Raw genomic sequence first — 12,101 nt, 5'->3', positions numbered from 1 at the left:
ATTTTCAGGACTTCAGGTGGCCATTGAAAACCAACATGTCTGCTGCATAAGTAACATAAGGAAGCCCAGGTTGGAATATCAACAAAACACACACACACACACACACACACACACACACACACACACACACACACACAAAAGCAAGCATGCTTCAAGCACATTCCATTCTGAGCTGCTGGAGCTGGAGTTGTGATTTTTGAGGTGTCTAGTGTGTCGGTAAACTGAAGAGTGAGCGAGCGAGTCCCCACTCTGCCTACCCCTCTACGTCAGAAGGTGCTTCTGCAGGCTGTTTCACAATGTGGTACTGGTCCTGCCATGGCGCATGCTTTAAATCTGTGGCGATGGCATGTACAGATTCGTCCCAGCAGCGTTTATTTCAGATAAATGCGTTAAGGCCATAAGGAACACAATAGACTGGTAGCTTCTTCGGAAACACAACATTATAGAGTAAATAATATTAACATAGGAACAGAAGTCAGGATTCTGCTACAAACGAAGAACCGAAAACCTGTTCATGTGAATGTATGTTCCTCTACTGCTGTTTGTAAAATGAACCCCATATAGTGCAATCAACCTATAGAATTTAAGGTTTGTTATTACTTTTTATTACTACTTAAAGTTAGGAGTTTTCTTTGAAGGGCTGTGTTGAAACAGAAGAATTCTTGCAACACGAAGAGTTTTTAAAAAGTAACGAGAAATTAATAATTTCGCTTGTTGTATTAGTCCAGTTCGCACTACTTTGTTTGTCACTCTCTTCGTAAACATGTCTGAAAAGTACCTGTACAATGTGAAGCATATTGGGTATTTAGTCTATTGTCGGCTGTCAAAATTGTTACATGTGTTTTGGTAATATCAATGATTATTTTTTTTGTATACAGGGTGTTACAAAAAGGTACAGCCAAACTTTCAGGAAACATTCCTCTCACACAAATAAAGAAAATATGTTATATGGACATGTGTCCGGAAACGCTTAATTTCCATGTTACAGCTCATTTTAGTTTCGTCATTCCAATGTGATCAAATTGTAAATTTTCACAATCAACATGTGTGGGCTGACTAGAATCCGCACGCAATTGTGTAATCACATCATCAACACAGATTTTCTGTGAATGTTTGGGCAGGCATTGTTGGTGATGTCTTGATTGGGCCCACCTACGCTCAATGGAGCACGTTATCATGATTTCATATGGGATACTCTACCTGTGCTGCTAGAACATGTGCCTTTACAAGTACGACACAACATGTGGTTCATGCACGATGGAGCTCTTGCACATTTCAGTTGAAGTGTTTGTACGCTTCTCAACAACAGATTGGTGACCAATGGATTGGTAGAGGCGGACCAATTCCATGGCCTCCACACTCTCCTGACCTCAACCCTCTTGACTTTCATTTATGGGGGCATTTGAAAGCTCTTGTCTACGCAACCCCGGTACCAAATGTAGAGACTCTTCGTGCTCGTATTGTGGACGACTGTGTTACAATACGCCATTCTCCAGGGCTGCAGCAGCGCATCAGGGATTCCATGCGATGGAGGGTGGTTGCATGTAGCCTCGCTAACGGAGGACATTTTGAACATTTCCTGTAACAAAGTGTTAGAAGTCACGCTGGTATGTTCTGTTGTTGTGTGTTTCCATTCCATGATTAATGTGATTTGAAGAGAAGTAATAAAATGAGCTCTAACATGGAAAGTAAGCGTTTCCGGACACATGTCCACATAACATATTTTCTTTCTTTGTGTGTGAGGAATGTTTCCTGAAAGTTTGGCCGTACCTTTTTGTAACACCCTGTATAGATTAGAGAATCTGTATTAAATTTTCTTATAAGAACAGAATAAAGTGCATCAAATTCTTAGAAACATTAAACATTGCTTGTGGTGAGTCTGCTATGAGTAAAACAACAGGTTACAAGTGGTGGAAACATTGCAAAACAGACCTTAAAGGGCAGTGGCTTTACAAACATAGATGAGATTAAAAATGTGTCCTTAAGATAGCATTAAACTATCCCAGGGAAACAGTTCCATAAGTGTTTCGTGAATTGGAAAAACACTGGCATAAATGTGTAGTCTGTAATTGGGAATGTTTTAAATAGTAACCAAGATAGAGATTTAGTGATAGAATATATTCAAATGCTACTGTCCCATAAGCACATTCTATTAGCAAAAAGTTAATTAATTTTTGCATGAAGTTCTTAAATTATTGCTGTTTTTGTACAACTAGTGATAAAGATATTTATTGCTTTGGACCATATTTGACTGCATTTATCTTCGAAAACTGTTTATCACTTTTACTACCATGTAGTACATTCCTACCAAGAGAAAATTTGTAGTGTATGGACAAAGGTTTGAAAGCATACATATCACATTTTTTAAGAAATGATTCATGGTCATGGTTTGAAAGCATACATACGGTATTTTTTTAAGAAATTATTCATTGCCTGTTTACATACATCATATTGTAGAGGTCATCATCAACAGTGTCACTGTCATTATTGTCAACATTGTCACTATTTAAATTAATAACTAGGGCGTCTAGTAGGCCTATGTCATCAGTAATCCCATCCTTATTCCAGTACTTTCTTTCAAGTTTCTCTATGTAGAGGCAGTATGCACTCCAGTCATTATGACTTATAGTTTCAAAACCTGTAACAATTGGGACTAGTGTTTCTATATGCATTTTTTTGGTTACTGTAAAATTTAGTTTGCAATCAGAAACGAAAACTCAGAAAATTGCTACATACCTTCTTTCACCAACTGCAATAACTTCGTCATACAAATATCTTCAAGAATATTTCTTCCTCTGATGAAATATTTAAGTTTTTCCCATGCCAATTCAATTGGATTTAAGTCACAGTTACATGGTGTGTCCATGAGCTTCAGGTATTTTATTAGTTTCAAATACTTTGTCTTCCGGCTTATGTTGTTTCAGTAAATCAAATAATTTGGTTTTCTCACTGACAAATCAGCTTCCACCTTACTTTTTAATAACCAATCAATCATTTCCCTTTTATTCGAGAACCTATTTGCAGCTTTGTTATGCTTGTTCTTGTGATGTCAAATGTTGTCCATAACAGTAACACAGTCAGGTGGCTGATGTGGAATTAGTCAATACTGAATTTGAAAAATTTTTGTAGTTTATTTGCCCATGGTAGACCCTTGTTGCATATCCCGCTTTATACACTCCTGGAAATTGAAATAAGAACACCGTGAATTCATTGTCCCAGGAAGGGGAAACTTTATTGACACATTCCTGGGGTCAGATATATCACATGATCACACTGACAGAACCACAGGCACATAGACACAGGCAACAGAGCATGCACAATGTCGGCACTAGTACAGTGTATATCAACCTTTCGCAGCAATGCAGGCTGCTATTCTCCCATGGAGACGATCGTAGAGATGCTGGATGTAGTCCTGTGGAACGGCTTGCCATGCCATTTCCACCTGGCGCCTCAGTTGGACCAGCGTTCGTGCTGGACGTGCAGACCGCGTGAGACGACGCTTCATCCAGTCCCAAACATGCTCAATGGGGGACAGATCCGGAGATCTTGCTGGCCAGGGTAGTTGACTTACACCTTCTAGAGCACGTTGGGTGGCACGGGATACATGCGGACGTGCATTGTCCTGTTGGAACAGCAAGTTCCCTTGCCGGTCTAGGAATGGTAGAACGATGGGTTCGATGACGGTTTGGATGTACCGTGCACTATTCAGTGTCCCCTCGACGATCACCAGTGGTGTACGGCCAGTGTAGGAGATCGCTCCCCACACCATGATGCCGGGTGTTGGCCCTGTGTGCCTCGGTCGTATGCAGTCCTGATTGTGGCGCTCACCTGCACGGCGCCAAACACGCATACGACCATCATTGGCACCAAGGCAGAAGCGACTCTCATCGCTGAAGACGACACGTCTCCATTCGTCCCTCCATTCACGCCTGTCGCGACACCACTGGAGGCGGGCTGCACGATGTTGGGGCGTGAGCGGAAGACGGCCTAACGGTGTGCGGGACCGTAGCCCAGCTTCATGGAGACGGTTGCGAATGAGCCTCGCCGATACCCCAGGAGCAACAGTGTCCCTAATTTGCTGGGAAGTGGCGGTGCGGCCCCCTACGGCACTGCGTAGGATCCTACGGTCTTGGCGTGCATCCGTGCGTCGCTGCGGTCCGGTCCCAGGTCGACGGGCACGTGCACCTTCCGCCGACCACTGGCGACAACATCGATGTACTGTGGAGACCTCACGCCCCACGTGTTGAGCAATTTGGCGGTACGTCCACCCGGCCTCCCGCATGCCCACTATACGCCCTCGCTCAAAGTCCGTCAACTGCACATACGGTTCACGTCCACGCTGTCGCGGCATGCTACCAGTGTTAAAGACTGCGATGGAGCTCCGTAATCCACGGCAAACTGGCTGACACTGACGGCGGCGGTGCACAAATGCTGCGCAGCTAGCGCCATTCGACGGCCAACACCGCGGTTCCTGGTGTGTCCGCTGTGCCGTGCGTGTGATCATTGCTTGTACAGCCCTCTCGCAGTGTCCGGAGCAAATATGGTGGGTCTGACACACCGGTGTCAATGTGTTCTTTTTTCCATTTCCAGGAGTGTAAATTAACAGTGCGTTGGATAAAAGCCCATCTGTCGATCCAGTATTGACCACAATAATCCTATTGCATCTGCTAACAGTGTCCATAAAGCCATCAATGTCAGGACCCTGCTAACATTTGCTGTAAGTAATGTTGTTGTCCGCCTAAGTTTCATTGATATAAAAGAAATTTCTGCCTCGCCCCCTTAATTTTCTCACTTGGATCAGCACTTATATCGCCCGTCAATTATATCCTTTCTCTCTACCAGAATCTTTTGTTTACTTACAGATTTTTTCCAGGTAAATTCCATTTCAAGCAGTGTTGTGTAAAACATCCTTCTGCTGAAAAAAAATGGATTTTTTGTTTTATGGCAGTAAGCAATTTTCGTAATGTTGGCACTATTTTTTGATTTATGTTAAAGTCCTCCATCATTTGTCGAATGACCAATTTTGTGAAACTGCCTATAAAGATGGGTTTTGTCCCAAAATTACTAGTTTTCCTTTGTGATTTATTTTCGTGTTCCTTTCTTATGCTTTGTATTATAGTGGTGAGGCTGATATCTGCATAAATTGCAGCCCTTTAATTGGGCAGGTAATATTAGTCAACAATTCTTTTTGTGGCACATCTTTAACACACACTGTAATAACATTAGAGGCGATCGAACGCTCGTTACTCCACACACAGCTCCTCTTCTTCGTATTCTGCACATTTTGTTGCAAAGCAGGACGATTATCCATAGCTTCCGGATATCGAAATATATCAGTATGTACACAAAGTTAACTGACTGATGCTGGCAAATAAGATCACACTAACAGAATCGACGCATATCATTGCATGCTGATCTACACCAGAAAACAGGTAATGGGCAACTGATTTTGGGTGCCCCTGTAGGCCAGTGACAGGGTTTTTCCAGGAAAGGCCACTTTCCCCACCAAAAGCACTGCTTGCCCTTGAGTTTACAGACTGACTATACTTGCTTGGGTGAATGAATTTGTGTGTGTGTGTGTGTGTGTGTGTGTCACCTCAATGTCACCTCAAATGTCATTTGCAAGCAAGGGGTTACATTCATGCATTTTCATCATGTTGACATTACAATGAAGGCCCCTCAGAAGTCATTTGCAGCCCTGAAGATAGAGTTGTGTTTTGATATCTACATTGGCTAAAATGATCCAATTTAATGACAGTATACAGATGTTATGAGTAATTTTCCAGTAAAGAAATCATAATTAAAAATCTGGCTGTGATGATCTGAATTTTGATACTTCTTAATTACTGTGTATCAGAATTTTGTAGTTTATTTTTTTTTCTTTTCCTAAATGATGAGGCTTTTCTATTATTAATGGCAAGAAAAAGGAACGTAAAAAAGTATATTCACTATAAAATGATGACTCTTAAGAACGCGTGTGTGCTTCTCACTCCTCTAATGCAAACATTGTTCTTTATGTTTCAGTCTTGGTCTTTGGTTGCAATAGTTTTGATGATATCAAGTGGTTTATTTCTTTTTACATATAAAGCCACTCAGTTCAGCTTGGAAGGTTTCATGATCACTTTGCTTGCTTCATTCATGAGGTTCGTAAAAAACAGATTTTTCTATCTTATAAATGATTCTTACAGTAGCTTTGGATGCATTTTTGCAACAGTCTTGGTGCTATTCTTTTGTCACCTGTTAAAAACGTCTTTTTAAAAAAATATATACATAGAAAATGGTAATCGAAATTAATTTCAACTGGAGACCCTGCTCTCAACATAAATATAACAGTTTGTTGGTAATATTTTCATAAAACAAGTAGCACATCAGTGATTGTATAGAAAATTTCACTTGAGAAAAACAAAATTATGAGACATAGTTGTTGGCCATTACTTCAGGAGGCAAAAATTTTAGCACTACCAATAATGTAAGAAAAGATAGATTGCTACTTACAGTAAAGATAACATGGTAAGTTTCAGACAGGCACAATTAAAAGACACTTACACATAAACTTTCAGCCAAAGCCTTCATTCACACAAGCAAGCACACCTCACACACACATGACCACCAACTCCGGCACCATAGTCTAGAATGCCATGTGTGTGTTTCCCTTTTTCTGATGAAAGCTGTTTCCAAAAGCTTGCGTGGAAGTGTCTTTTAATAGTGCCTATTTACAACATAGCATGTTATCTTTACGGTAAGTAGTAATATATCTTTTCCTACAATGTTGATATTCCTACCTGGAATAATACTAGTATACACATATAAAAATAAAAGGAACTATTCTAACTTTTGTTCCTATTAGTTCCTTCCGCAGGGGGAAAGGAAGACGTGCTGGCTAAGGCGAAAGAGGAGGAGCGGGCCACTCAGACAACAAGTGGGTCCCTCTCATCCTGTGACCTGAGTGACATCCTCTTTAGTAATGAAATTTTCACTCTGCAGTGGAGTGTGCACTGAAATGAAACTTTCTGGCAGGTTAAAACTGTGTGCCAGACCGAGACTCTAACTGGGGACCTCTGCCTCTCGGGGGCAAGTGCTCATCTGAGCTACCCAAGCACGACTCACACCCTGCCCTCACAGCTTTACTTCTGCCAGTACCTCGTCTCCTACCTTCCAAACTTCACAGAGGCTCTCCTGCGATGCTGTAGAACATTCTCTCTCTCTCTCTCTTTCTCTCTCTCTCTCTCTCTCGGCTATGAAAACTACTAAAGTTTTCAGCAGGACTAAAAATTTCACCTCCTGGAGGTACATATTGGCCAAAAATTCAGTCTCATAATTTTATAGCACATTATTAATATCAAAGATGGCCACAAAAGAGTTAATAGCAGGTATGGAGATAATCCATGAAGTTCAAGAAAAGCAGAAAATTTACCACTTTCAACTTTGGAGGAAGATGTATCCAAGTTACCATGTGTGCAAGTACCATTGATATGCTCCCCAATTTTGATGAGGTTCTAAAATGATTTTAATTGTTCTCATTTCTTTGCAGAAACAATGATTGTAGATCTCCTTTTCATTCTATTATACTGTGTCCCCCTGCACCTGAATTGTAGATGAGATAGCTCTCCCACTTAATTCCTAAATGGCCGCAGTTCCTCCAAACTTTTCCTCTCTTTTGCTAGACGACAAGGACATGTGGTTTCAGATGGTTGTGTTTGTGTTGTCTTCTGTTGTTGTCTGTATCTATTACTCTCTGGTAAGTGGAAGTTCTTTAATTTTTATGTGATTGTAATTTCAATTTGGAGATCCTTTTCTTTACCAACACTTATCAATTTCTACTACTACTACTACTACTACTACTACTACTTCTACTTCTACTACTGTTGTTGTTGTTATTATTATTATTATTATTGTAAGTACCTATTAATTGCATTTTTGCACCATTACGGCAGTTATTATGTTGATTTTGAACTGAGAAAGGTGGCGTAGTGGTTAACACAGAATGGAGCTAATTCCTCACACAGTCATCTCGATTTAAATTTTTCATGAGTTTCCAAAAGCATTTAATGCAAATTCTGAGATGTTTGCTGTGAAAAGGCACACCCACTTTCTTTCCTATCCCCTTCTCTGAGCTTGTGTTCCTCTCTAATGACCTTATTGCCACTATGTACCAGGCCATGCCTGAACTCCGAACCTTGCCTTTTGCAGGAGATTGAAGCTGTGAGGGCACTATTTACTTCCACATCAAAGGGACAAGGATGTAATGTACATAAAAATGCAGCATAAGAACTGTTCACATTCAGAAGCACTCATGTCTGGGCTGAGGTTGCTAGGAGCACTGCTCTGTCAGGGCTTAGCACAGTGCAGGTGATCATGGAACTTCAGGCCATGAAAGGCTGGTGTATCACAGGTTGGAATGTTGGCTGGATGCCCTAATGATGTATGAGTTCATAAGAGATTGGTGTATGAGCCAGCAGAGAGAATGTTGGCAGTAGTGTACTGAGGAAACTCAGGCAATAGCTTCATGCCACAGGGCATACCAATCTCTCTCTGCACTTGCACCTAATGTCTCAAAGTTTAATTAAATACAGTATAGTATGGGCTCTGGAAACCAACTAGTTATTTGGTGAACATCGGGATCTGAAGATAGGTCAGTAAATTTGAGAAAGAAAACAAGTAAGATCAAATTGAATATAGTAATGTTATTACATGTGCATTGAGAAAAACAAGATGAACTAAAATTAAAAATTAAAATCAAGACATATATTTTTATTAGAGAGGAACACAATTATTATTCCTTTCGTGTGTGTGTGTGTGTGTGTGTGAGTGAGGGGGGGGGGGTGTTGTAGTCAGATGTAAATTTCATTGTAAACAAGAACTTTAGGTAGAATAGCAATCCTGGTTTTGAAAGTAAACAAGCTGAATTCTGATCATTAGCTGGAAGACATATGTGGAGAGTTACAGAACTAGATAAATTACAGCAAATCCCACTACACGGTGATAATGGGAGACTTTAATGCAAGTTTAGGACAGACTAGATAATGATTTTTCATTATGAAACTCTGGGAATGATAATGGAATAACTTAGGCCATACATTATTTGAACGTGCTATTAGCTTGTCATGTGTTTTACCTGCATAAACTTCTACTGTGTCTCATCTGTCTCAAATGCTTTTATAATTTCAGCCATTTTACCTGTTACACATTAGCAACAAAATTCTTTCTATTAATTTGTTGTGACAATCACACTGAAATGCCTTCGTAATGTCAACAACAAATCCTAGTCTGCTAGTGTTGTTGTTACTGGAGCTACAAACCTCACTGTTGCTGTGCTGGGAAATCTGCACTTTCTAAACTCATACTGTGCCTCATGTAGAATTTTTTATCTATAAATATTTGACAGCTCTGCACTTTCTGCCAGCAGGTTCTAGACTGTAAGTTTTTCCACTTTTTGAGAGGCAATGGTTCTCGCCACTTTTATTTTAGGTACATCACAATTTTTGCTATAAGAAGGGTGGCGTTGGCTTCACATTTAGTCAACTAAATACTTACTTTCATAATGAATTTTTGGTTCTTCATTCAGTGCTTTTAATGACAGTTTTTTTAGTTACATTAATTATGATGTGTCAATTTGCACAAAGTAATTAAGTGTGTGGATGTAATTTATTAAAACAAGACATTTTTAATGGTTCTGATCATCGATTTGCTGCACATTTTGCCTTTCATCAAATTTGGCACTTTCTATGTGTATTATCAATGTTAAATTTATGTTACATTTGTAACATAAATTATTTTATTTATACACTAATGTAGTGATACATTCTTGTATTTAATGTAGCTTTTTCTGCAATTCTAAAGCGAAAACATAAAATTAAAAAAAAAAAATCAGTCTAATAAATGAGATCTAAAAGCACATTGAAATAGCCCTTATGAATCAGTTGTAGAAAGTAGTGCATAGCTAGTAATAAAATGAAATAGTGTACAGTCTCTAGAATGTAGGCTCCTTCAAAGGCTCTTTAAAGAGAGAAAGAAACAGAAGTAGACAGGAAAAGTGTAAAAAAATGAACAAAACTGTATGACATTCTAGTGTAAAGTACGAGGGATATCCACAAAGTACATTACGTTTTGGAATTAAAAATAAATAAAGAATTGGAAATTTTTTTTATTATATACAGATGAAAGCCACACTTCAATACTACTTTTCTACATAGTTGCCATTTAAATTAAGGCACTTATCGTAGCGATGGACGAGCTTGGAAATTCCTTCGTCGTAAAATTCGGCCGCCTGCGCCTTCAACCTCGTGGTTACCTCTTCTTGAAGCTGTGCATCGTCATCAAAACGCTGCATAGCCAACCACTTCTTCATTGCTGGGAATAAGTGGAAGTCGCTCGGTGCCAGGTCGGGACTGTATGCGGATGAGGAAACAACTCCCACTTGAAAGATTCGAGAACTTCACGAGTGCATTTGCCGTGTGGGCCCGGGCGTTGTCGTGAATCAGCAAGATCTTTGAGCCCAACTTTCCCCTGTGCTTGTTTTGTATTGCTCTTCTGAGGTTGTGCAGAGTTTGGCAATACCTTTGAGAGTTTATTGTAGTGCCTCTTTCCAGGAAATCCACGAAAATCACACCTTTTCTGTCCCAAAAGACAGTCATTAAGTGGTTGAAGGCGCAAGCGGCCGAATTTTACGACGAAGGAATTTCCAAGCTCGTCCATCGCTATGATAAGTGCCTTAATTTAAATGACAACTATGTAGAAAAGTAGTATTTAAGTGTGGCTTCCATCTGTATATAATAAAAAAAAATTCCAATTCTTTATTTATTTTTAATTCCAAAACGTAATGTACCATGTGGATAGCCCTCGTATAAATCATGCACAGTAAAGTTCTGTGAGGATATAAAACGCTTGGACAAGAAACAGAAATCAAACCAAAAATATAATATCAAACAATGGAAAGTCCCTGTTGGAATAACAACATTATGGAAAGAATAGGTTACCACTCACCACATAGAGAAGTCCGTGTGTTGCAGACAGACACAGTGAAAAACAATGCTATAAATAGTTCACCTTTCAGACAAAGTCCTTCTTCAGAAATAGAAAACTCCCATAAGAACAACTCACACACCGAAATGACCACTGTCTCTGGTTGCTAAGACCTGACTGCACTACCAAACTGGCACACACTTGTGCATATTTGTATGAGTTTCCTACTACTGAAGTATGACTTTGCCCAAAAACTGAAATAGTTCTAACATTCTTTTTCATTGTGCCTGTCTGCAACTCGATGTTTCCGCTATGTGCTGAGTCATGATCTACCTTTTCAAAAATGAAATATGTATGATTTTAGTATTTTTGATTGTCTCAGCCAGACCTGCTTCAGTGTGTGTCGTTGGCAACCACAAATGTTTTCTTGCCTGCAAGTACTTATTTGTTTTTTGTGTTTACTCCTTCTGTGCAGTAAGAGGCAAAGAAATTTGGAATGATTATTTCAAGACTGAAATCACATGCTAAACAGTAACTCAGGAATGCCTCATTTGTATTGCATAACTGTCAATAAAGATAAGTTACTTCAAAGTGTATTATTTAATCTTTCAGTGGCCTTCGCTGGACATTAGCTCAGCTTATCATGCAGAAATCAGAATTAGGTCTGTCAAATCCAGTGGACATGGTATACCATGTACAGCCTTGGATGATTGTGTCTGTTCTACCATTTGCAGTGGCTTTTGAAGGTAATTCACAAATGCATAAAAAAACTACCATTATGATACTACTTGTTAATTTTATGAGTTTTCTTGTGAACGTAAAGGTAGCTGCTATAAAAATGTATCAGCAAAAAGTCGTATAAAATTAAGTCTTTTTCCTTCATTACAGTCACTTTTGAGAATAACTCTCTACCCAATTTGTAATGATGTTCTCAGATATATTTGTTTTTGTGGGCTTCAGTCATTCCAATTACATGTAAAAACTTTACTTCACCTGTCCCAAAATGTCATTCTTTCATATTCTTACTGTCTTTTCTATAGAGCCAGGAAGAAGTAGAGGGAGGGGGGAGGACAGCCATCTGGAAACCCATAGATACTGTAATAGCAACTTGACACACAAGTTCATGCCTTGTCAAGGTG

At 39.5% G+C, this 12,101-nt stretch overlaps 1 protein-coding gene across 1 annotated transcript in view; it reads left to right on the top strand.

Annotated features, from left to right (window-relative positions):
• The window catches only part of LOC124612419 (solute carrier family 35 member C2), an 86,957-nt gene that overhangs the window by 45,040 nt on the left and 29,816 nt on the right, over nucleotides 1-12,101 (top strand). Inside the window, exons 4-5 of the mRNA XM_047140624.1 lie at nucleotides 6,025-6,143; nucleotides 11,575-11,708. Coding sequence (XP_046996580.1) covers nucleotides 6,025-6,143; nucleotides 11,575-11,708 — 253 coding nt within the window. The remainder of the gene's footprint in view (nucleotides 1-6,024; nucleotides 6,144-11,574; nucleotides 11,709-12,101) is intronic.

This window comes from Schistocerca americana, chromosome 4, assembly GCF_021461395.2.
Source record: "Schistocerca americana isolate TAMUIC-IGC-003095 chromosome 4, iqSchAmer2.1, whole genome shotgun sequence".
In the NCBI taxonomy this organism is placed as follows: Eukaryota; Metazoa; Arthropoda; class Insecta; order Orthoptera; family Acrididae; genus Schistocerca; species Schistocerca americana.
Note: the sequence above shows the minus strand (reverse complement) of the source record. Positions and strands in the feature narration are given on the sequence as shown.